The sequence below is a fragment of the Vipera berus genome (genome assembly GCF_964194415.1).
Source record: "Vipera berus genome assembly, chromosome: 4".
Lineage (NCBI taxonomy): Eukaryota > Metazoa > Chordata > Lepidosauria > Squamata > Viperidae > Vipera > Vipera berus.
Genome location: NC_138206.1, coordinates 66,743,807 through 66,768,939, shown reverse-complemented (window position 1 = coordinate 66,768,939; position 25,133 = coordinate 66,743,807). Strand labels below are relative to the sequence as shown.

The 25,133-nt window shown below is 37.4% G+C and overlaps 1 protein-coding gene across 1 annotated transcript in view; it reads left to right on the top strand.

Annotated features, from left to right (window-relative positions):
* The window catches only part of POLA1 (DNA polymerase alpha 1, catalytic subunit), a 275,468-nt gene that overhangs the window by 93,701 nt on the left and 156,634 nt on the right, over positions 1-25,133 (top strand). The window contains exons 29-34 of the mRNA XM_081327009.1: positions 12,985-13,190; positions 14,340-14,472; positions 15,806-15,937; positions 16,323-16,497; positions 21,890-22,068; positions 23,243-23,374. Of these exons, the coding sequence (XP_081183135.1) occupies positions 12,985-13,190; positions 14,340-14,472; positions 15,806-15,937; positions 16,323-16,497; positions 21,890-22,068; positions 23,243-23,374 (957 nt within the window). The remainder of the gene's footprint in view (positions 1-12,984; positions 13,191-14,339; positions 14,473-15,805; positions 15,938-16,322; positions 16,498-21,889; positions 22,069-23,242; positions 23,375-25,133) is intronic.

Genomic DNA, 25,133 nt, shown 5'->3' with positions numbered 1-25,133 from the left:
CTTTTTCTTGCAACTGTATTAACACTTCACGTGATCTTGATTCTATCCCCCTGTTAATGCAGCCTAATGTTGTGTTGGCATTTTTGGCAGCTGTAGTACACGGCTGGTTCATATTTAAGTGATTGTCCACTAAGACACTGAGATCTCTTTCACAGTTACTACTATTGAGCAAGGAACCACCTATACCAGGGGTCGGCAACCTTGAACACTCAAACAGCCACTTGGACCCGTTTCCCAGAGGAAAAAAAACACTGGGAGCCGCAAAACTCACTCTCGTGCACACACACAAGGGGGGGGGAGCTTGATTGAAGAGTTTAATTAAAAAGAAATAGAGGCTGCTGTGCATGAGTTTTCTCTCTCTCTCTCTCTCCCTCCCTCCCTCCCTCTCTTTCTCCCCCCCCCCCCCTTCCGATGTTCAGCTCACCTGGCAAGCTGGCGTCACACTGTTCTCTGACAAGCTGACACACATTCTTATTGGGCTGGCTCTCCTGCCTTTGGTCTGCCAGTCCTCTTCCAACACTCAGTGTGTGTGTGTGTGTGTGTGTGTGTGTGAGAGAGAGAGAGAGAGAGAGAGAGAGAGAGAGAGAGAGAGAGAGAGAGAGGGAGGGAGAGGGAGAGGGCACTGCTGCTTTCTGTTGCTTCCTGCTAAGAAGCAACAAAGGCAGGAGCCCCGCCCAATAAGCTTGTCAGTTTGTTGGAGAACAGCGTGAGGCCACTCTCTTTTACACACACACACACAGAGAGAGAGAGAGAGAGAGAGAGAGAGAGAGAGAGAGAGAGAGAGAGAGAGAGAGAGAGAGAGAGGGAAGCGCACGTGCCTCTCTCTGTCTCTCTGTAAATGGAGGGGGACGACTGAGAGCCGCAGGAGAAGGCTGAAAGAGCCGCATGCGACTCAAGAGCTGTGGGTTGCTGACCGATGATCTATGCTATACCTGTGCATTTGATTTTTCTTGCCTAAATGTAGAACCCTTTTTCACCATTGAATTTCATTTTGTTAAATAGTGCCCAGTGTTCAAGTCTGTCAGGATCCTTCTGTATGTTAAGCCTGTCTTCTGGAGTGTTGGCTATTCCTGCCAGCTTGGTGTCGTCTGCAGATTTTATGAGTTCTTCATCTATTCCCTCATCCAGATCATTGATGAAGACATTGAAGAGCACTGGGCCCAGAACAGAGCCCTGGGGTACGCCACTGTACACTTCCTTCATGTAGATACAGTTCCATTGAGGACAACACACTGAGTACAGCTGGTCAGCCAGCTACAAATCCATCTGTTGGTGATGCTGTCTAACCCACATTTTTCTATCTTATCCAGTAGTTGGTGGTGATCTACTTTATCAAATAGCTTACTGAAGTCCAAGTAAATTATATCCATAGTGTTCCTCTGGTCCACTAATTTTGTCACTTGGTCAAAGAATGCAATAAGATTTGTCTGGCATGATCTGTTTTTTGACAAACCCATGTTGGCTTTTGGTAATGACTTTGTTTGCCTCTAGGTGTTCGCTGATTCGTTGTTTGATTATATTTCCCAGAATCTTCCCAGGTATTATTGTTGTTATTCTCAATACATGGTTTGATGAAGGGAAGAATATATTATTGATTCATCTGATTATTTTACGATGACTCGGTCTTACTTTTGGAAAGACTCCTTCTGGCAATAATTGTTCTAATCCACCCATGGCATTACTTACAACAAATTGGCAACAATGCTCCTATGACTGTTTCTGATGTCTTAGTCCCAAAATCAGTGTCAGTTATCCTATAAACTACTATTCTTGCTGCATGTGTTTCTTTTCCAATTCTGATTGAATAAGCATCAGGGCACTTGTTCATTATCTTCCATAGAAGAGATTTAACCCAAAAATAAAGATAAGAAAACCAGCTCTAATCTTCTTGTCCTCAGAAGTTCATCAGACCCATGGCTGAACCTATTTTTGCATCACATCTACCTGTCACTGCCTCTCTTAGCCATTAGAGCAAACTCTTTTTCTCAAGAACATTTGGGTCATCTGGCCTTGGAACATGATATCCAAGATGCTTTATCACTCATTATGGAATTTAAGTCATTGTTTCTATAGTAAAAACTTTACAGAGTTGTTGGGAGAAGCAGGAGACACATCTGTCCCAAGAATCTTTTGATTCTTAATGCATCATATCATGATCCCTACTAAACAGATGCTCTTTGTGCTGTTAAGAATAATTTTTCTAAGTTGTGACATTGCACATTCTCCCTACCTCTTGATGGATTGCTTAGAGCAGATGGTTGTAGTTTCTTGATTGAGTATACATTACAATTCCATAGAAGCCCTCCAAGTTGACCAACTGCATTCTTCCCTGGTTCTGAAATCCAAAGTTGTGGACCTTGTCTGCAAATGGGTGATTAGAACATCAGACACTCTATACCTAATGAAGTATATATCTGATTTTGTTTTTGTGAGCCCAGATCTTGAGGTTTGATTCAAATCCAGAATCTACAGTTGCGGTGAGTTTTGTAGATCAGTTTCTTCCAGTTCCTCTGCTATTTCTATACTGAATTTGTTGGTTGTACCCAACTAATTAATAGGAAACTGTTAGAATCTATGCTACCATACATACTTATTTGGTGATTTTTTAAAATTATATTCTTAGTTGTTACTAAGAAAGGCTGAGGATTTATATTCCCCGTGGGCTGATGCTATTCTCTATTTGTTCTTTGGTTAAATTTATCATTTCTTCTGAAAGTGACATATTAGTTGCAATTTAATCCACTGCTTGTTTTATCTATTTTTTTTTCTCAATCCAAAGATCTCTATTAGAGCATTCCTTGCATTCTTTCAATAGACAAAGCTTTGGCAGCTTTCCCAGTACGTCTTAGAAAGGAGTTTTAGTCACTTTCAAGGCATTCTTTCAGTGCCTTGTGAGCAGTAACATCTGGTGAATAAGCTTTCCTCTGAGTCAGTGTTTCTCTGGAAGACTTGTTTAGAATCCTGGCCATCAACTTTTGTAAAGCAGTATCCTTGGATGTTCATTTCAGAGCTGATTCATTTTAGTTTGGTCAATGATTCCCTCCTCTCAGTTCTGTCAGTTGGAACCTCCCACTTCCATCTTGTGAGCTTGCTAGTCAATATGTGTGATACAGAGACCATTAAGGTTGCTTTTCTGTAATGGTGGCTCTTTAAGTCGCCATATGTACATTGAGCTACCAATCCATTCTATGACTATGCTTGTAGATATTATGGGTTCTCATAGCTTCTGAGGTTATTTAAAAAATGAGGCAAGGCAGGATATGCACAACAAAAGTCTGCTTTTTCTAAAAAATCTTTAACACTAGAAGATCCTTGAGTGAGGTGCTGTTCAGGCGTATCCTTTATACAGTATTTCTGAATGTTGAGTAGAATAGAGTTGGAAGGGACCTTGGAGGTCTTGTAGTCCAGCTCCCTGCTCAAGCAAGAGAACCTATACCATTTCAGATACGTGACTCTCCAGTCTCTTCTTAAAAACTTTCAGTGATGGAGTGCCCATGATTTCTGAAGGCAAGCTGTTCCACCGGTTAATTGTCCTCACAGTTAGAAAGTTTCTCCTTAATTCCAGGTTGCTTCTCTCTCTGGTCAGTTTCCATCCATTGTTTGTTGTCCTGCCCTGTGGTGCTTTGGAGAATAATTTGACCCTGTCTTCTTTGTGGCAGCCCCTCAAATACTGGAATACTGCTGTTATGTCACCCCTATTTCTTCTTTTCTTTAGACTCGCCAGACCCAAATCCCGTAGCCGTTCTTCATCTTAGTTGCTCTTCTCTGAACTTTTTCCAAAGTCTCAACATCTTTTTTGTGGTATGGTGACTAAAATTGGTTGCAGTATTCCAGGTGTGGTCTTACTAGGGTTTTATAAAGCGGTACTAATACTTTGCATGATCTTGATTCTATACCTCTGTTTATACAACCCAGGATTATATTAGCTTTTTTTGGCTGCTGCTGTACACTGTATGAATGTATAGGTGGCTGTTCCAGAACCAGAGTTACAAATGAAGAACCTGTCTTTGTCTTTTGGAAAGTAAGGAAGTAATTCCATTTTTGCTGTTCTCTGGGTATATTCAGTCCATTTTCCAGAGTTGTATATAATGTGTGAAAGGTTATTGGATGCCTGGGAAAATTTCATTTCCTTTTTTTGTTTCAATATATTACTTCTTATGCTATTTCAATATTGTTACCTTGTGTAATTATTCACAAATCAAATTTCCACTAAAGACAGTTTAGGCATTTAACAATATAAAACCTGCTACAATGCAGAAAAAGTTAGGAAAACTGAAGACAGGTAGTTACAAAGGGGGACATGGTGTGATGGACTACAGTGGAACAGCAGTTTCCCAGGAAGGAGGGACATTCCAAGGACCTGGGGGAGAGGCGAGTCAAGAGACAATATAGCCCAAAGCTGGATTGGAGACAAAGGAAGAAAGTTAAGGGCTGAACTTTGGTTGCTGGATTGTCTTATTTTGTTCTTGGCCTGGGCCTGACATATACTGTCAAAAAAATCAACAGCTAAATATTAGCAAATTTTGCAAACAAGTGTAAAGGCATAAAAGCCATCTTTTCCCATTATTTGTATTTTTATTTAAAATAAATACGTATTTTTAAAAATGAAGTAATATTTATAAATGGAGAGATAATCAATTTAATATTAGTAAAGGTAAACCATGTCTATGAACTGTTTTCATAATATTAGGAAGGACTATAAAGTTTTGAACTTAGTGCCCAAATCTTCGCTATATTATTATTCCTAAAAGTTAAAAAAACATCAAAAGGAAAAGCAAAGCAAAACCCTCTTAAAAGTAATATTGATAAATATCTCATTTCTGACTTCCCCTTTCTTTGTACTCCAAATGGTTTTTAGTACTTATTGATGTAAACTTTACAAACCTTACTCTAAATCTTTATATTTGCCTTGCTGGTAATATTTTAATGTATTTCAGGATATATTATTTCAAGAATGAAGCATTTTTGCTTAAATTTATTTAAGTTTGTGTTATTTTTTATATAAATTTTATTAAAAGTTTTACAAAGAAGATAAAAACTAACAAAAAGGATTAGGTTAAAAACCATGTTCCATGCTACCTGAGGGATCGCCTTTTCCCATCCAACTCAATCTAGCAGAATGGGCATGCTGCTGATCCCTTCAGCCAGAGTGTCTGTTGATGGGGACTAGAACAGGGCTTTTCACTGGTGGTACTCGTACCACTGGTGGTACCCGAGCACCTGGCTGGTGGTACGCGGGGTCGCGTTCCTCCCCCTGCCTCCCCCCTTCTGCCTCCTCCCCCTCTGCTCCTTCCCAGCACTTGCTGCTGGAAAACAAACTGCTTGGCGGCGGCCTGCCCTGCAGGAACCCTACTCGTGCCAATCTCAGGCTCCTGCGCATCCCACTTGCTTGCAGAAAGCAAGCTGAAAGCGAGTGAGCGAGATTGCCAGAACCACGTGCTCAGAAACGCCGATCTTGCACTCCTGCAATCTCCCTCACTCAGTTTCAGCTTGCTTTCTGCAAGAGAAAGCCAGGCCGCAGGACCACCTCCGCAGGTGCCACTCTAGCGCAGAGAGTGGGAGGCCGGTCCCCGTTCGGCCCGCTAGCCCCCGGAGAGCCCCGTGTGAGCGCCTTGCTGGCCGCCGAACCCTGGCTTTCAAGCAGGAGCGGCCTTGCCCTGCTTGCCCTTGGCTGGCACTGGGAGCAGCCACCGCCACCCACTCCACTTTTCGCAAGACCTGCTATGCCGTTGCCGCAGGTTTCCAGCAGCGGGAGGCTCCAGGATGAGGGCCTGTTGGTGGTGAAGGAGTTGGGGCTGCTCTGGCAGGCCGCTTCTGTGGCAGTGAGGCATGCTGGTGCCCTGCGCTTTGCTCCACTGCGGGGGCCGCCCTGGGAAAGGTGGAAGCACAGCTGTAGTCTGGGACGGTCAACTGCTCCGAGCCCTGTCTAGCCAGTTTTGTGCCCCGCGTCCCCCAAGAGCAGCTGGTTGTGAATTGCTGGCGTGTGCTTCCCCAAGTGTGCCTCAGCCCTGGATCTCTCCCCACCCAGGACTCCGCCCACGTTTGCAGAAGGCAAGCGGGGCGAAGGGCGCTTTGGTGCGTCTTCCATCTCTCCCATGTGAAGGGCGTCTTCCTGCCCTGCAGTCCACAGCAGCATTGTTGGCATGCGTGGATTGACTCTGAGCAAATACAAGGTGTTGCTGGAATAAAACTTATTAAATGAGCCAGCAACCTCCAAGTATCGTTGATCTTCCCCAACTTTCCTCCGGTGCTTCATAAAGAGTTAAGTGGGCATCAGGTTTCTTGGTAAAAATGGATTAGGAAGGAAGGAAGGAAGGAAGGAAGGAAGAAAGAAAGGAAGGACAAAGAGGGAGGGAAGGAAGGAAGGAAAGAAGGAAGGGACAATGGGAGAGAGGGAGGGAGGGAGAGAAATAGAGAGAGAAATAGAGAGGGAGAGAAAAGGAGAAAGAAATAGGGAGAGAGGGAGAGGAAGAGGAAGAGAGGGAGAGATAGAAGGAGAAAGAGGGAGGGAGAAAGGGAGAAATAGTGAGAGGGAAAGAAATAGAGGGAGAGAGAGAGAAAGGGAAAGAGAAGGAGAGAGAATAAAGAGGGAGAGAGAAAGAGGAGAGAGAGAGAGAGAGAGAGAGAGAGAGAGAGAGAGAGAGAGAGAGAGAGAAATATTAAATTAGTAACATGGTTGTTAAGTGAATATGGTTTCCCCACTAACTTTGCTTGTTAGAAGGTTGCAAAAGGCGATCACATGACCCTGGAACAATGTGACCATCATAAATATGAATCAGTTGCCAAGCATCCGAATGTAAATCACATGACCCTAGGGATGCTGCAACGGTCATAAGTGTGAAAAATGGTCATAAGTCACTTTTTTCAGTGCCGTCGTAACTTTGAACAGTCACTAAGCGAATTGTTATATGTCGAGGACTACCTGTACTTTATCATTTTTCCCTTTTTTTGGGGGGGGTGTCACATTTTTGACACCTTGCTGGGCGACTGGTGGTACTCAGATATTGCTTTATCCTAAAAGTGGTACAGTGGGTGAAAAGGTTGAAAAGCCCTGGACTAGAAGATGGGCTTTTTCTGCGGTGACCCCTGCTCTACAGAACATCCTTCCTTCGGAGATTAGAATGGCCCCAGCCTGTTGGCCTTTCATAAGGCCCCGAAAACCTGGCTATTTTCCCGAGTCTCAGGTGCTAAATGTGTCAAGGGCTCCGTTTCCTGGCTTTATTGCTATCTGGCCAAGTATGTAGGCTGTGTTCTGTACCAGCCTGCTACCGGCCCTGCAGCAAAAGCAGGGACAACCCCTTTACAAACGGCAAGAGGCTGGAATAAAGCCTGCCAAATTTATTAACATAAAACAGAGCAAGACAAGACACCAACCATGAAACAGGAGCTATGAAACAGGAACTATCCAAGCGGTTGCCTTCAGCAAACCAGCCCTCCCACACATTCCCCTTAAATACAGTTCAGGGCGTGGCCTCTCTCTGCCTCCTTCCGAGGTGCCCCATTGCCTTCCTCTGTTTACTCCTGATTGACTGATTCCTGCATCGGGCGTCCTTGAACAGGGCCAGTTGTGGGTCATCTTCATCCACGCTGTCAGGCTCACACAGCTGGGTCTCCGTCGTGACCAGGTGGGAGGGGCCCGGCTGAGGGCTCTGCGGAGCCTCAAGGCCATCATCAGCAAGCTCTTCAACACCCCCCTCCTCCTCCTCTGAGTCGTCCAACCCAACTGCCGAACCCACAGGCTGACCCTGAATGACAACAGGCTGCTATGTATATTTCTTTTGGATGTTTTTATTGTTTTTTGTTTAAAATGTTTTTAATGTTTTAATTGTAATATATTTTTTGAATTGTAAGCTGCCCGGAGTCATTGACTGAGAAAGGTGGCTATAGAAATTGAATAGATGGATTTGGTAGGTATGTAGATAGATAGGTAGACAGGCAGGAAGACAGACAGACAGACTAAAAGAAAGGGAAAGAGAAAAAAGTGAGACAAGAAATTATAAACAGAAGAAGCTTCCCATTTCCTTTGCTACAAATATAAGTATGATTACAAAATTATCGGTTACTTTATGGTTACAAAAATAAACTCTCTTTTTTTTCTATTACCTAAAGTTTTTGCAATAATCAAAACCACAAATCAAAAGTTCATTTTTTCTGTTTCATTCCAAAAGTAAACAAGGGCTTTCCAGTCAGTGGCGAATATAAATGTATTTTCCTTAATCAAAGAAGTGATTTTAGTCATCACTGCAAATTCCATCGTCTTCACCAAATATTGCTTCATTATGGGCAGTACCAAAACTTTACACCTTTGAGCGTATAATAATCTTGCTGCAATAATAATAATAATATATATAAAGCATGTTCCATGTTTTTTACAGCTGATTATCCATCAGCCTCCAAAGAAAAGCCTCTGATTTGAATTGTACACCTTATGAATTAGTGCATGTCTTTATTTATTTCCAATTTTTTTGGGTTGAAAATGATAAAAATAAAAGAGATTGTTCCCTTATCTGTTTTAAACTTTACTTTTAATCTTTTTACTAACAGTTATTGAGTCTTTAAAACAAAGTCTCTATTCTTTATTTTTTTCTTATTTTAATCCCAAAAGAAGGTTTATTTCATCACAATGTATTCCATTTTTGCTGCAAAGAAAAGCTCTCTATGTTTGTATATTAATTATTTCCCAAAGTGATTAAGAAATGAAGAAGGCAGGGCTTAATGTCCATATAGACCAGGGCTTTTCAACCAGTGATACGGGTACCACCTGTGGTACATTGGCACTTGACTGGTGGTACGTGACCATCCTAGAAAAGTAGCGGGGGAGGGGAATGAGCTGAACTGGTGGCAGCACCGCACAAGCCTGAGCGAGAGATGGCTGGAGCTGCAGGGCTGTCAAGGCTCATTGAAAGCGCCAGGATCAGTGCTTCTTCGGGGCTGTCAGGGCTTAGTGGAAGCGCCAGGATCAGCGCCAGGCTCCAGCTGGAGCTCGGCACTGATCCTGGCGCTTCTGAGCCCAGAAGAAGCGCCAATCAGCTGGAATGTTGCAGCATCTCCAGGGTCTTGTGATTTACATTCAGATGCTTGGCAACTGATTCATATTTATGACAGTCACAGTGTCCCAGGGTCATGTGAAGTGACCAAAACCTGCTGCAACCACCCAGCAGATGGGGGGAATAAAAACCAAACACACACGCACACACACACACACACACACACACACCACTCCCGCTGCCAATCCTCAACAGAAATGCTCACAACAATGAAAACCTCAGACAGGAGGAAGAGCGCCACCGGGTGGGCAGGCAGGTGTCTTGCTTGGCTGTGGCTTGTGGGGCACTTTTTCCAGTGCCATTGTAAGGAGCATAGATGGAATCCTGGGACTACAGGCAGATCTACTCCCAAGCTGACTGCAAAAACTTACATTTCTGCTTGAGAAACTGCTGCCCAGAATGCAGATAAATCATCTTCAGTCTTCCAGGAAGATTACGCTGGCCAGAATCTACCTTCCAATCAGTGTTCTTTCTCAGTCTTTCTGCTCCTTTGGAGACATCAGCCAGCCATAATTACCCATTAGATCAGGGGTGTCAAACCCGCGCCCACTCCATTGAATGGAGAAAAAGCTCCGATATGTTGTGTAACATCATGTGACGTCGCGGGTTTGACATGTCAGCACTAGATTTTCTCACTTCTGTTAGTTTTGCCATTGCTGCGTATTCTGTAGCTTTAAGTTGCTAATCTTTTTTTTTATTAAAGAGTTTTACAAAAACAAGATTTTACAATATATCCCCAAATCCCGCCCACCCCAAACCCGCCCACTCCCCCCCCACTTCCCAGAGCTAAATACAGGATTATAGTTATAATAATCATATTCTAAATAAAAATTATGCATAATATACAATTAACCAAATTCATAATGTGCTTTAACTCCCCTTTAACATAACTACATACAAAAGTACCAATAACAATATCCCACTAAAATCTACTCATAAACTAAATGGAACTTTTTAGTCCCATATTTATTCTGAATATAATCTATCCATCTCCTCCAAACTGAAATATATCTTTCCTGTGAATGATCTTTCAAGTAAGCAGAAATCTTAGACTTTCTGTAAGATTCGAAACTTTAAACACCCATTCTTCTATAGTAAGCAAACTATCCTTCTTCCAATATTGTCCCACCAGTAACCGTGCTGCTGTTATCATATTCAACATCAAATTGGTTTCTTTAACATCACAATCTACAACAATACCCAATAAAAACAATTGCGGAGAAAACTTTATCTTTCTCTTAAAAATCTTTTGAATGTTCCACCAAATTTTAATCTAAAAAGCTTTTATATTTCTACAAGTCCACCACATATGAAAATAGGTGGCTTCTAAACTACCACATCTCCAACATAATTGCTTTATGATAAGAAGGTGGATAGGGCTTTTAAATCCCATATTCTTAGAAGTGCTTTATTGCGTGTCTAGAAAAAGTATTATTATAAGTTAAATTATAAAATACCGATTTGGGGAATTCCTGGACACGCGATAGAGGGCGTATCTATGGGAGTGAGTTTGGATATGGTTTCTTATAAGGAATTACTTAGATTGCAAGGGAATGATTGGCAACTTAAATCATTAGATGAGTTAAGACAAGAAAACATAAGTTACTCTTGGTTTCAATATACCCAATTGAAAGCTAGGTGGAAGTTAGATCAAAAGGTTGGCATCACAATTATAGATCAAAATTTAGTAAAACAAATTAGAGACTTAAATTGTGCACATATAAAGAGGATATATAATGCTTTAATTGAATTGGATTCGGAAGCGGAATTAGTTAAAGATTGTAAAGTGGGCACAAAATATTCAGGAATCAATTTCGCTGGACACTTGGGAGATAATTTGGGTCAGAAATGTTAAATTTACTCAGGCTCAAAACTTAAGAGAAAATTTTTATAAAATGTTTTATAGATGGCATCTGGATCCCAAGAAGTTGTCTAACATGTATCCTAATTTAAGTTGCTAATCTGATATAGCTGGTACTGTTATTTTTTCCAAGTATTTTCCAATGTTGTCCTTACAGTTATAAGCATATACAGGTAGAGCTTTTCTAGCAACCACAATTGATAACAACTTGATCTTTAAGCAAAGTGGTTGCTAAGTCATAACTCTGAACAGTCACTGAACAAGGCAGTTTCTGAACAAGGATGACCTGTATCTTAATAAGCTATTGCATTTTTATTGATAATGGAATTATCAGTAAAGAATACTAGAATTTTGCCTAGTTTTAAAAACTGGTTTTATTTCATACTTGATCCTTAAGGTTCTCTGAATGTTGCTGTGTATTATTACTTGAGATTTTTTGTATGTCCATCACGTATGATAGTGTTCCTTCTCTCTCATGGCTTTTACAGCAATTATTACCATATGATTTGCCTTTGGCTAAATTGAGTTGTATCATCATTTTAGCCATTGTGTATGCACTTGCAGAATGAAGGCCTCTTCAGCATGTTTCCAACAAATATAGTCCTGAACTTTCTTTTGCCAATTGGGCTCGCAATACTTGCTGATGTTGTTGATCCATCTTGTTTTAGGGCTCTTTTATGGATGCTTTTTATCAAGTGGGATCCATTCTATGATTGCCTTGGTCCACTTGCCGTCAGTTCTTCTTGCTATATGACCAGCCCATTTCCATTTCAATTCTTTTACTCTCTTGACGATATCATATATTTTCGTTTGTTCTCTAATCCATGTGCAGGTCTTTCTATCTTATCTTGTAATGCCGAGTATGTATCTTTCCATGGCTCTTTGTGCCACTCATAGCTTTTGTGTCTATTGTGAGGTTAGTGTCCATGTTTCACCGGCATATGTTAGAGCAGGTAGCACACACTGATTGAAAACTTTTCTCTTCAGGCATAGGGGAAGGTTGTTCTTGGAAACTACGCTTAGCTGGCTGAATGCCTGCCAACCACTTTTAACTTACCATTCAATTTCCTTTATTGTATCACCTTCCATTGAGATCCATTGGCCAAGGAATATGTAGTTCTTCTCCAGATTCTCTTTTTCTTTCTTTCTTTCTTTCTTTCTTTCTTTCTTTCTTTCTTTCTTTCTTTCTTTCTTTCTTTCTTTCTTTCTTTCTTTCTTTCTTTCTTTCTTTCTTTCTTTCTTTCTTTCTTTCTTTCTTTCTTTCTTTCTTTCTTCCTTCCTTCCTTCCTTCCTTCCTTCCTTCCTTCCTTCCTTCCTTCCTTCCTTCCTTCCTTCTTTCTTTCTTTCTTTCTTTCTTTCTTTCTTTCTTTCTTTCTTTCTTTCTTTCTTAAAAATGAAGTTGTATACTATCTATAAAACATTTTCTCTTCTCTCACACCATTATTATACAAATAATTCCTGACTTACTGTCACAATTGGGACCAACAGTCTTAAATAAGAATACTAGTCATAAGTCCCTTTTTTCAGTGCTATTGTAATTTCAAGTGGTCTGTAAACCAGAGGTCCCCAAGCCCTGGTCCGTGGACCAGTACCAGGCTGTGGCATGCCAACAACTGGGCCGCACAAACAAGCAAAGCCCCATCTGTGAGATGCAGGCAGCACACAAAACTGCGCACCCTCTGGTCCGCAGAAAAACCTCTCTCCACAGAACTGGTCCCTGGTGCCAAAAAAGTTGGAGACCTCTGCTCTAAACAACTAGTTGTAAATTGAAGACTACCTGGGTAGATTTGTTCAACCATTTTTTTCATTGTTGCATTGGTACTGTTTCTTTGAAATTTTGTGACAATTTTATCACACATGCTTTTTTCTTTGTTCTGTCAACATACCATATCTAAGTAGAACTTTATATATAGTTGTATGTTCTGGCCTTCACTGTGCTTTTAATCTATTCTGTAGTGTGGATTGGCCATGTTTGCTATGTAGTGTTTTTTGCTTGCTAATTTTTAACTGAAGAATATTTAAATATTACTCTTTTAGCAAAGTATTTTTAAAAAGTAATTGGTGATATATTTGCAGATTAAAAGTGAAGTAAATAAACTGTACAAGTTACTGGAGATAGATGTTGATGGCGTTTTTAAGTCCCTTTTGCTGTTAAAAAAGAAGAAATATGCTGCTTTGGTTGTGGAACCAGCCGGAGATGGAAAATACATTACCAAACAAGAACTTAAAGGATTGGACATAGTGAGAAGAGATTGGTGTGATCTTGCAAAAGAGACTGGAAAGTAAGTAGCTCTTGATGCATTCTACTCTTTCTCTGAAAGTTTTAACAGACCATTTTTGTATATACAACATTTTAAATATTGCTGTGTTAATCTGTGTTTCTAAGTGCACTGTAACCATTCAGCTGATAAACAAGTTTTGAATTTTAGTTCAATACTAATACTAGTTCATTTCTAATTAGGAATATTTTTAAAAAGCCCTTCAATAAATCTATATGGAAGCCAGCTGGCAAGTATTAGTAAAATGGCCTATGTTATAGGGCAGAATTTGCCATTGAGTAGAATGTCTCAAGTAAAAAAAAATATCCATATAGAGAAGGCCATTTGTTTCTGAGAGTTATGCCTCCAAATGAATAGTTATGCTAGAGAGAGCAAAAGAGGTTGAAAAAAGTCTGATCTGAGAGTGACTTCCAGTAATTTAAGCAGAAGAGTTCCATTTTTGTACAGAAACAGCAGCAGAAAAGGCAGCCGGGGAATGGCAGGTAGGATGAGTGTGGCCAGAAGAGTTAGGGAAGGTAGAACCTGACAACATGCTGATTCTTTTTCTCATAAACATATGTACTTTGTTGAAATAGTAATACTGACAAATAATTCTTGTGTTCAAAACTACTGAATTTTATAAGGAATTAAGAAAATCTTCAGTTAATGAAAATTTCACTGCAAGTTTTCATTGGGGAAGCTATGTGAAAAAGTTTAAAGTAGTAGAGAAAGTTGAGAATGTAATTTTTTTAATGAGATGGACAAGAACAGAGTAAAATGTACATCCTTCTGATTTGCAAATCCATTTTGTATTGTTTTTCTACAGTTAGATGAGAATAGTTAGTTTTCTTTCCTTATTGAATAATTAAAAAATGGACACAAATATTTTCCGATATATATATTAATAAATTTGTAATTATAAATGGCAAATATTTAATGAGAATTAAATTGATGGAATGGACAATTGATTAATACAGTCAGTTATAACACCAATTTTAGAAGATATGTGACTAGTATAACATTGGCTATTAGCCTGCATTCTTTGCCAATATTAGTAGCAACCAGTAATTTTTGTGGCGAGATTACAGCAACTTAATGGGATTTATGAATATGTTGTGAATTTTATAAAGGTATATTATCTTAATGTGTGATATCTTATGTCTTTTTTTACAGCTATATAATTGGCCAGATCCTTTCTGACCAATCTCGAGATGTAATTGTAGAAAATATCCAAAGAAGGTTAATAGAAATTGGAGAAAATGTCACAAATAACCTTATTCCGACAAAACAATATGAGATCAATAAGGTGATTAATATTGTTTGTTGATAGTATACATGAATCAGTTTGAATATATCCATGGAACTCTCCATTGGTGTCCATTTCTTATGTTTACTACCTACTTACTACCTTCATAGTAAAGCCACATGGTTCAGAAATCTACAAATATTTATTTATTTTAATTCTAACAGCATGTAAAAATGTATGTCTTGAAGGAGAAATAATAAAACAGGATTTCTCTAGGCCAGTGTCAAACTGCCGGCCCATGGGCCGGATGCGTCATCAGGAAGCCACGCCCACCCCATTGCCGGCAATGGCGAAAAAGCTCCGATACGTTGCGTGACGTCACGTGATGTTGCGAGTTTGACATGTCTGCTCTAGGGTATCCAGAATTAAATTATTTAGAACTTTGAGTAATCCAAACAAAACCTGCTTTTTTCTGTATTATTATATATATTGTCTCTAAACTTTTCTCCCTTAATCTATATTTCTCAGCCTGTGTATTATTACTGCTTATAAACTTATATTTCAGCATAGACATTAATATATTTCTGGACATGCCCAGATATGTCTTGGATGTGTCCATTGTTTAAATGAAAGCAGTGTTTTTCTAGAAAGGGGAAGGAATAAGTAGAATATTGCTTCATTTTTGCAATCATGATTTTCTTCTCCACTTACTCTGATTGTAAATTACTCTTACAGCAGATGGGTAGAGTAAATTATGATGGTAGGCAGGTAAGAATAAAGATTTTGCTGAAGAGAGAATCCTGCTTTTATTTTCAAGCTGTCGTTGCTATTGGCCATAATAGAATAATAAAGCTCTCTTGCCTATATATATATATATTGTATATATAAGCACATCTAAATACATGTTAAAAGTGAATGTCCACTATGTCACTACGTCCAATTATTTGTTCGACAGAAAACAAGCTGAGTAAATATGAAATTTTAACGTTACATTTTAAGAATGATCAATTGCTTTGGTTACTTTGAAGTCTTTATTCTCCTAAAGACAACCTGCAAATATTCTTAAATTAATTGAGCAAATGTACGTAGCTGCCCATCTATCTAAAGGATCTCTGAGGAGCAAAGCATTTTCTTTTAAAAGCAAATTTATCCCTAGGCTTCATGGCAATTATTTGAATTGTAAATACATTTATGATTTTATTTTGATATTGTAAGCCACCCAGGGTCACCTTGCAGTGAGATGGGTAGCAAACATAAATAAATAAATAAATTTTTCCTAGAGTGGCAGTCAGAAAGGAATAGTGATTATGACAATATTTTTTAAAGGATCACTTAATGTTACAGTATTCTGTATGGCACATATAATTCAGTAGCACATTTCTTTGACCTATAGGCATTGACAAAAGATCCCCAAGATTACCCAGACAAGAAAAGCTTGCCTCATGTGCATGTCGCCTTGTGGATGAATTCTCAGGAGGGTAGAAAGCTGAAAGCTGGGGACACAGTGTCATATGTTATCTGTCAGGTAAAAGCATTTTTGCTATTTTTAAAGCATCTTTTTCCCACTTAAAAACAAAACCAAAACTAATCAGTATAGTATAATAATGGTAAATAAATATTACACTACTTTTTATATGCTTTTTGTAAATGAAGGACAGCCAGCCAGTCTTGTGCAATAGTTAAAGGCGGTGGACTAACAGCAGATTGAGTTCTAGTCCTGCCAACCTAGCTAGTTTTGTGGCAATCCCTCTCTCTCACCCTAAGAAAGGCAATTGCAAACCATTTCCAAAAATGTTGCAAGAAAACTGCATGGATTTGTCCAAGCTGTTACCAGAAGTCATGACTGACCAGAAAGGGGAAGGGGGTGATTACAAATTGTGCCAGTAAATTCATTCATTCTTTTGATGAAGGATGGATCAAATCTGAGTGCCAGCCAGAGAGCATATGCTCCGGAACAACTGAAGAAACAAGCAAATCTTACTATTGATGTTCAGTATTACTTGTCACAACAAATTCATCCAGTAGTAGCTCGTATCTGTGAACCCATAGATGGAATTGATTCTGTTCTTATTGCAGCGTGGCTTGGTAAGTATTGTAGTGTTTATTTTTCAAGTACTCGTGCTTAATATTGATACTGTGTGGCGAATAAAAATGTGAGAATTCATATGTGTTATGAGAATATATTTTTGTGTTATAAAGTATTCTTGGGAGAGATCAAGAAATAAAAGATCCGCTGTGTGGGTACATTTATACAGTATACATCTATATATGACATCTAATGATAACTAAAATCATCTGGCCTTGTGAGACAGATATTTATGAAACGTTGAAAAATTGAAGATTACTCTACAACAATCCCATAGGACAGGTAGTCCTCAACTTACGACCGCAATTGAGCCAAAATTTATGTTGCAAAGTGAGAAATTTGTTAAGTAAGATTTGCCCGATTTTACGACTTTTCTTGCCACATTTGTTAAGTGAATCATTGCAGTTGTTAAGTTAGTAACATGGCCGTTAAGTGAATATAGATTCTCCATTGACTTCGCTTGTCGGAAGGTTGCAAAAGGTAATCACATGACCCCGGGACACGGCAACCGTCATAAATGTGAACTAATTGTCAAGCATCCGAATGTAAATAACATGGCCATGGGGATGCAACGATCATAAGTGTGAAAAATGGTCATAAACCACTTTTTTCAGTGCTGTTGTAGCTTCAGACAGTCACTAAATGAATTGTTGTAAGTTGAGGACTACCTGTACTAATCTTTTGAAATCTTATATGGCCTTTCCTGCAATCTTAAACTAGCAGCAGAAATGTCCATCCATAGTTTTCTACTGCTCGCAAATTCTTTAATGAAACTAGCCCAGTCATGGTAAACCCAAACTGCTGTTAAAACGATACATTGCAATATTTTAAACATATACAACAGGTTGTCTTGTTCTTTAAATATGTACCCTATATTTTGATCGGATGGTACTTATGGAGCCTAATGGAAAAGATGAATAACATATGAAACATCAATCAGTGTTTGGGTTAATCAGTGCTTTGGTTATAAAGTAATTATAAGCCAAGTGCAGCTTGATACTTTAAATAGAGATCATGATGTTAAATCCTGTGTCATTACTGACTTTAAAGGTTAATTCTGTATTAAGAAATCCAAACCAACTTAATCCACATTTCTCAGGGAAGATTTTGGATTAGTTTATGAGAAAGTTATCTAGTTGGAATATTATGGCTTTGTTCAGACTATCCTAATCTTCTCACCGCCAGATATATTTGAATTCTCAGCTAGGATATCAAACTTTATGCTAATTGGAGAAGTCTAGCTTGTTTGTTGAAGGGAATATAAACTTAGAATATTTCTGTAGGTGAGTCCTACTAAAAGTGTTGTATGTTTCTATCTCTTTTGAAGAAAGACCCATAATCCGAATGATGTGAACTTGTGCAAACTGCTGTTGACTTTAATGTCTTTTTGCAGATACATTCAAAGCTGTTTTGGGGTATAACAGTGATGGTTACTTCTTCTAGAGAAGAGTTTGACTTCAGAGGAGTTTTTCATTACTGAAGATCTAATTACTGTATAGGGCAGTAATTTTTCACTAGTGTAATATCTGAGGGATCTCAGGAGGACCAAAGTCATGTTATTATATGCATTACATTACAAACAGCTGTTTTTGAGCCTGATTTGGCTTTTTGAAATCAATAAATCAGGGGAATTTTTTTGCAGAATTTCATAATCATTACTGAATCTTGTATGGCAGAACCCCTTAATGGTTATGTATTACAGCTTCCAAAAGATGAAGGAAAGAACCCTCCAATAAATACATATAGGTAGTCTTCCTTCAGAGACCACAACTGAGACCAGCAACTTGATTGCTAAGTGTGGTCACAAAGTAAAACTGAAGGCTATGCTGATGACCTTACTTCAGTTTTTTATTTATTTGTTTTATCTATTTGTATCCCAGCTTTATTATTTTTGCAAACAACCCAGAGTGGAAATATCTAACACATCCTCCTCCTCCTATTTTCTCCACAACAACAACCCTGTGAGGTGGGTTGGGATGAGAGAGAGAGTGCCTGGCCCAAAGTCACCCATCTGGCTTTCATGGCTGAGGCGGGACTAGAAATCATAGTCTCTTGCTTTCTAGCCAGCCGGCTTAACCATTAGGCCAAACTGGCTTTTCTTTGCACTAACGGAGCTGCAAACATCACAAATGTGAGGACAGGTTGCATAGTTACCTTTTTCACTACTAGTGTAACTGAACAGTCACTGTACAAAACAACCGCTAAGGAAGGACCACCTGTAATTTTATGGTAGCCAGAATACTGTCAAAATGTATTATACCTTTGCTTTTCTTGACTATGCAAATTGCCACAAGCATCCCTGGGCAAAGCAGAGTACAGTGAATATTCATTCTGGATTAGATTATGCAACCTCCTCCTTCGAGTTCTTCATGCCACTTTCCTGGGGAGAGGGATCATAGCCCAGAGTAGGAGAGCTGCTCTAGGAAGGCTTGTCACCACGATAGTTGTCTCTTCAATTAGCAAACTTAATTGTGTTTTTACCTGATGTAGGTGGCATCATATAAGGAAAGTTAAAATAAAATAAAAGCAGTATGTTCATTTAAAATAAATACAAAAGAGTACAAACTTATGATATCTCATATGTGAACTTGGATTTTGGCCATTTAAAAATTTAAACCAAAATTTCTTTTTAATTTTGAGGATCAGTGGAGCAGTATCTATTGGTCTTGTGAGCATAGAATTGCCAATTCTCCCCCCCCCCACCCCCGGGCTTTTAAGTAAAGTTGGGGTTAAACAACAAAACTTTATCTATTTATTTGTTGGTTGGGTTTTTTTTTTAGCCAAATAAATAGATTTCTACTGAGTACAATGTTACAATCAATTTGCAAAATAGCAACCTTTATGTGTATCATGTACATTTTTCATAATTTAATATTTTTTAAAGTTGAGTTTTGTAGGGTGAATAATCATGGTCCAAGCACTTGAAAACAATTGTTATTTTTAGAAATTCAGACTGGAAACCTCTAGATGGCAGCACTAGACACTATTTTCAATTTGTTTCTCAAAATATTTCATGAATTAAGCTACAAAGTGATTAACTTTAAACTTGCATATACAGAAGTAAGGCTTTTTAATCAATTTATTTTTTTTAAAAAAACATAATTTTTGAAATAATGCATTTAATCATCTTGCCAATTGAAACTCAGTAAAATTTTGATATAAGTGTATGACTACTAGGCATAATTACCCTAGCAATTATTATATAATAACTTAGCAAATATTATGTAATAACTAAGATTTTACATTTTTATATTTTCCCCAAGGTGTGATCAGATCAAGGATTACTGGGCTTTTACTGCCATTAAATGACAGAATATAATGACTTCCAACATAATACATCCGTTTGTGGTTAAAGTGATTGTTTGACTTTACTTCCCATAATTTGATCAGTTTTAGAAAGCATGTGTGAGAAAGTAGAGTAGAATGAATTTTGACAGAGGCATCCACGATATAAATATGAATAAATTTTCTGGGTTTAGATACTCAAATCGGTCCTTGTAGATTTGAAATGTGCTATTAGCTAACTTAATTTTTTCAAGACTTTGGAGATACTGAAATTATTGCTCAAAAGTGAGTTAATGCAGCAAGTAATAATTGTGATAGAAATACAATGTTATTATTTATTTGAAATTATACTTCTAGAACAGGTTGCCTTTCTGTTTATTTAAATGCTTTATTGACTCAGGATCTTGATTGTGATTTTATGGCATTAATTGTTGTTGATGGGATTTCACTGACATAACTAAATTTCTACTGCTAAATCTGTATGTAGCTGTTTTTTAATTACCTGTGCTGTACTTGTTATTAATTATAATAACCAAAGTGTAAATATAGTTCAAGGTTTTTTAAAAATTAATTTAAAATATTACAATAGAAAATAATTTACAATAATGTTTCAGTTAGCATTCTTTATTGAAGGTGTGTGTATGTTTAAATAAAATTTATCATAGTCTTACTATCTTTGATTGATAATTGATAATCAGAATTTCAATTCATTTTATTAATAGTATTTTAAGAATCCAAGTACATAATATTTTATGGCAATGACCTTCTAAAGCATTAAGTAGATAAAATGGGTACCAGTTCTCAGAGTTCAATTCATTAACCAGGCTCCAGAATAGAATCAAAAGTCACAGTGATATGTATGAAAAGCATTGCATAATTGCTTCAGCAAAGGTGGTATGTAGCTTGCACTCCTAATAAACACATGAACTAATTTTAATTGAATATTGAACATTCTTTTTAAGAAAGTCATAAAATTAGACAGCGATTAGTGCCAAACATAAGTATCATCAAATCAATGAATTTAAACAAAGAGATCTTTATCGAAACAAGTTGTGTATATGACAAGGATAAATGTATTTTACTCTGTAGAAAGTACTTATAATTTTATTCCTCACTGGAATAAATTCTTCTCTTTCATCACTAGAAATAGAAATGCTTATAGAATGTATATTGCCAAATTTTCTTGAGATAAAATGTGTATTACTCCTTCCTTCCTTCCTTCCTTCCTTCCTTCCTTCCTTCCTTCCTTCCTTCCTTCCTTCCTTCCTTCCTTCCTTCTTTCTTTCTTTCTTTCTTTCTTTTTTTCTTTCTTTCTTTCTTTCAAATATGGTTTGTCTCTAGCAGTATTCATCTAAATTATTTTTTCTATGTTTCTCTGTTATAGTACTCTTTATCTGAGAATTTTAATCTATCCTGCTGCTTATTGTACATTTCTAAATACAAAAGATATTTGTACAAAAATGAATAGTAGGTGCTCATTTTTTTAAAAAAACTTTCTGGATCCTAGTAATCAAAAGTGCTTTTTTGTCTTCAATTCTGATTTTTTAAATGCTATTGCTGAATTTTAACGACTGCATTAGATTGAAACTACATGCTGTTAACCACTGAGCCAAAATGAAATCGACCACTGCATTGAAGTCTGAGTTGGCAGTTGTGTACAGTCTTAAAGAAGTGTCTAATAACAGTCCAGCCAGGCTTCTTTTAATGGGTTTTTATATTCTCTCTTTCATTTTAATGATGCCATTCTGTTTTCTAATAAAGATGCACAATTTTATTCAAAATTCTCTGTGTTACTTAAGAAAATAGCAATAAATCTATTCTCTAAAAGTAGCATGTTCATAAACAAATGTTCTATTGCATACTCCCCATGATAGATTATGCATTGTGCTTGCTTTATTTATAAAGCAATTTTGTGTGAAAAGATAGGTAATTTCATCATGTTGCTCGGATCTTTACTCTAGGTTAAAATGAGAAAATGTATTCTATTTTTTTTAACATCTCATTGTGAGACTTCAGTTCTATTTTGGATTTTGCGATTCCCATTTGAAGCTTGTGTGGCAAAGAATTGTTTTCTTTAGACTTTGAATTTATATTTCTTATTAACAGGTATGGATCCCTCACAGTTCAAAGTCCATCAACATTACCATAAAGATGAAAAAGATGATTTGCTTGGTGGCCCAGTTCAGCAAACTGATGAAGAAAAATATAAAGACTGCAAGAGATTCAAGTTTGCTTGTCCAAAATGTGGGACAGAAAATATTTATGATAATGTCTTTCGGCACTTGGTTAGTATATGGTGTTTACAATTTTTAAACAGAACTCAGCTTTGGACAAAATACTAAGTGAACAACACCCCCTCCCATTAGAGTTTTAATAATGATTGGCTTTTATATATTAACCTCAAATTAATTTTGCCTGTTTTTTCATGTCGTTTTGGCAATTGTGCAGAATATTTCACATTGCTGGTATCTCAGACTGCCCACATAATAAAGTCTATTTAGATGACATTTAGTTATTCTAAATCAAACTACTTAAGAGGAGAGGATTTTTTTCTGCATAACTATTTGTATTTTTACATTTCTCTTTCCTTCTATATAGCAGTTCCATAAATATTATCTTTCCTGCTGTCTTTTATACATCAGACATAAAGACACATCGGGGTGAATTCACGTTCAGAAGTATTGCCAAAAATGTATCTGTGACCTTGGATCAGAACTTGAAATAGAGCCAGCTATTTAACTCCATTGCAATGTTATGCATGCACTAGTTATTGGCAAATTAGCAGGCTGTGGGATAGTGAAAACCTTGAAAGTTAAAGCAAATAAATTCTTTATCTAAATTAAAAGTAATTATTTTAAGTTAATTTGGACAAACAGCAGATGTTCTGTGTTCTTTGAATCAAAACAAAGCAGTTGTTGGAAGCAAGTGGGAAGAAAAGGCAGACAGAGATCAGCCAATACTTGGTAAATCCTTGACTTTGTTTCATTACAGCTGTAAATAAGATAGTTAATTGCATAGAGGCTTGACAACTTACAGATGGTCTAAGTGTAAGAAGAGCGGATGTCAAGCTCTGCAGTCTTTTCCACCTGGAATTACTTAATGCTTTTAGTGCAGAAATTGTTGGATTAGATCGTAAAAGTACAATTTTTAAGCAGTAATAGGAAGGGGAGTCTCAAAGTCTGTCTGATATCTACAGTATATTCGTTATGATTTTTTATTTATGTTAGTCTCATTCCTGAGAGATATATTGGAAATTACGTTTGGGTACCAAGTTTGCAAATGTTCCAGTAATATTCATGTATTCAATGTAGCATGTAAAATCAGTTATCAACAAAATGCTAAGATAGAGGTATCACTCTGTATATTTTAAAAATGTGTTCTTGCATGAGATCCTATTGCAAAGTTGTTTTCAACATGTTTAGCCAAATTTTGATTTTGATTTTCATTTTTTATTTCCAGGGTGGAAAGCTTAAAGCCAGTGTGCTATGCTGCAACCCAGAAGGATGTAATGAAAATCTTTTAAATTACTCTATGCAGTTTAACAACAAGTTAATCTTGGATATAAGAAGTTTTATAAAAGAATATTACAGTGTGAGTAACTTAGTTTTAGTCTGTTTTAACCACATCTTTTCCTGATTGAATCATTATATTTAATAAAAAATGACCTGGTTAAATGATATGTTCTTGAAATACTAAATCATGGTTTAATTAATCTGGAATAGCATTAGGCTGAGTTGATCCTGCCTCATATTCTACCTCCCATTCCTGATTTAGTTTCTTAAGCATCTTAGTATTTTGGTTTCTTAAATTTCTGAACTAGGACAACTAAGAGTTTAGTTTAGACCAAGATATGAGAAGAGTTTTTTCTTTTATAGCGTTATTTAGTGGAAGGTCTTAAATCACAGTTTTTAAACTCACAGAAATTAAGACTTAAAAAATCAGAGTATTTTTCCAAGCTGTAGAAGAAGTTGGTGATTGAGGAAGGGGGCGTATTATCATACTGTTTATCTCTAATATACTAGTATCTCACTGAAATTGTATTCTCTGAACCAGTCTTACATGTTATAGTTGCTGCTAGTTTTGGAAATTTAATTGAAATATTTTAACTAAATTTGAAACGGTATACAAATCACTTTTGAAGTATTAGTATTAATTTCTGAAGTACTTCAAATTTCAGACTAATAAATGATAGCATAGAGGCTTATTTATAAAATGCTACAGAAGATGCAAGTACCTTTCTGCAGCAATTTTTCTCATAGTGATAAAAAATCAAAAGTAATCTTTATTATGGTCAAAGACCAGTATCCAATTACCAAAATGGTTGTATTACAGGTAGTTTGCATTAACAGTAGGAAAATTGTATTTGCTTCCTTAAATCCCTTTGTCCTATTTTTCAGCTGAAAATCAATTGCATTAACAATCGTATTTCAAGTTGAATTGATAACATAGTTCATGCGGTCAACATTGATAGAAAGGAAGGACAAGAGAAACAAACCCAGATACACTGGGTATTAGTGACTGCTATCTTTGGTGCTTTTTCTGTCAACAGAAGAGTGAAACTGCTTCTTCTCTGGTTGGTGTATGGGGTCAGAGTGACCTCACTATTTCATGAAGTTCTTTCTGAGAAGCACCGTAGCAACCACTAAGCTAAAGCTTTCCTTTAGTACCCTTTAGGGTTGTAGTTTCATAACTGAAATGTTGCAAGAGAGTACACTCAGAGAACCTATTCTGAGAATTAATATTATATGGTAATAATTTTAAAAGTTTCTTGCCTAATTAAAATTTTAAAAAGTTTTCCAAAAATAGTTGCAAACACATACTGAACATAGCATAGCTTGATGAATTTCAGAAATATAGACTGTGTTATCCAAATAGAAGCAATATAAAAGTGGATTAACAATAGCGCTTATAAAGTAGCATCTTTGGAAATGCCATAAACTTTTTAGTATACACTAGTTTTGCTATTTAAAAATCAATTACAGTGCCCTTTAAAAATGCATTTTCTAGTTTGGCAATATATTAGTATTTGGGGAAATATACCGTATTTTCCGGCGTATAAGACGACTTTTCAACCCATGAAAATCATCTCAAAAGTTGGGGGGTCATCTTATATGCCCAGTCGTCTTATACGCCGGAAAATAGTACATAATTGAGTGCCCCCATACTTGCAAAGCAACTTCAAGCCTCCTTAGTCCAGTCCCCCCTCCAACGTGACTTTCCCTTCCTACCCCCAAGAGCTTCTCAACCCCTTCCCCTCCCCCTTGCAAACGCCAGACCCCGGGAGCTCTTGCGTCTATTCCAAAGGTTGGGTGGAAGGAAAAGCCCCTTTCGGCTCCGGCTTGGCTGCAAG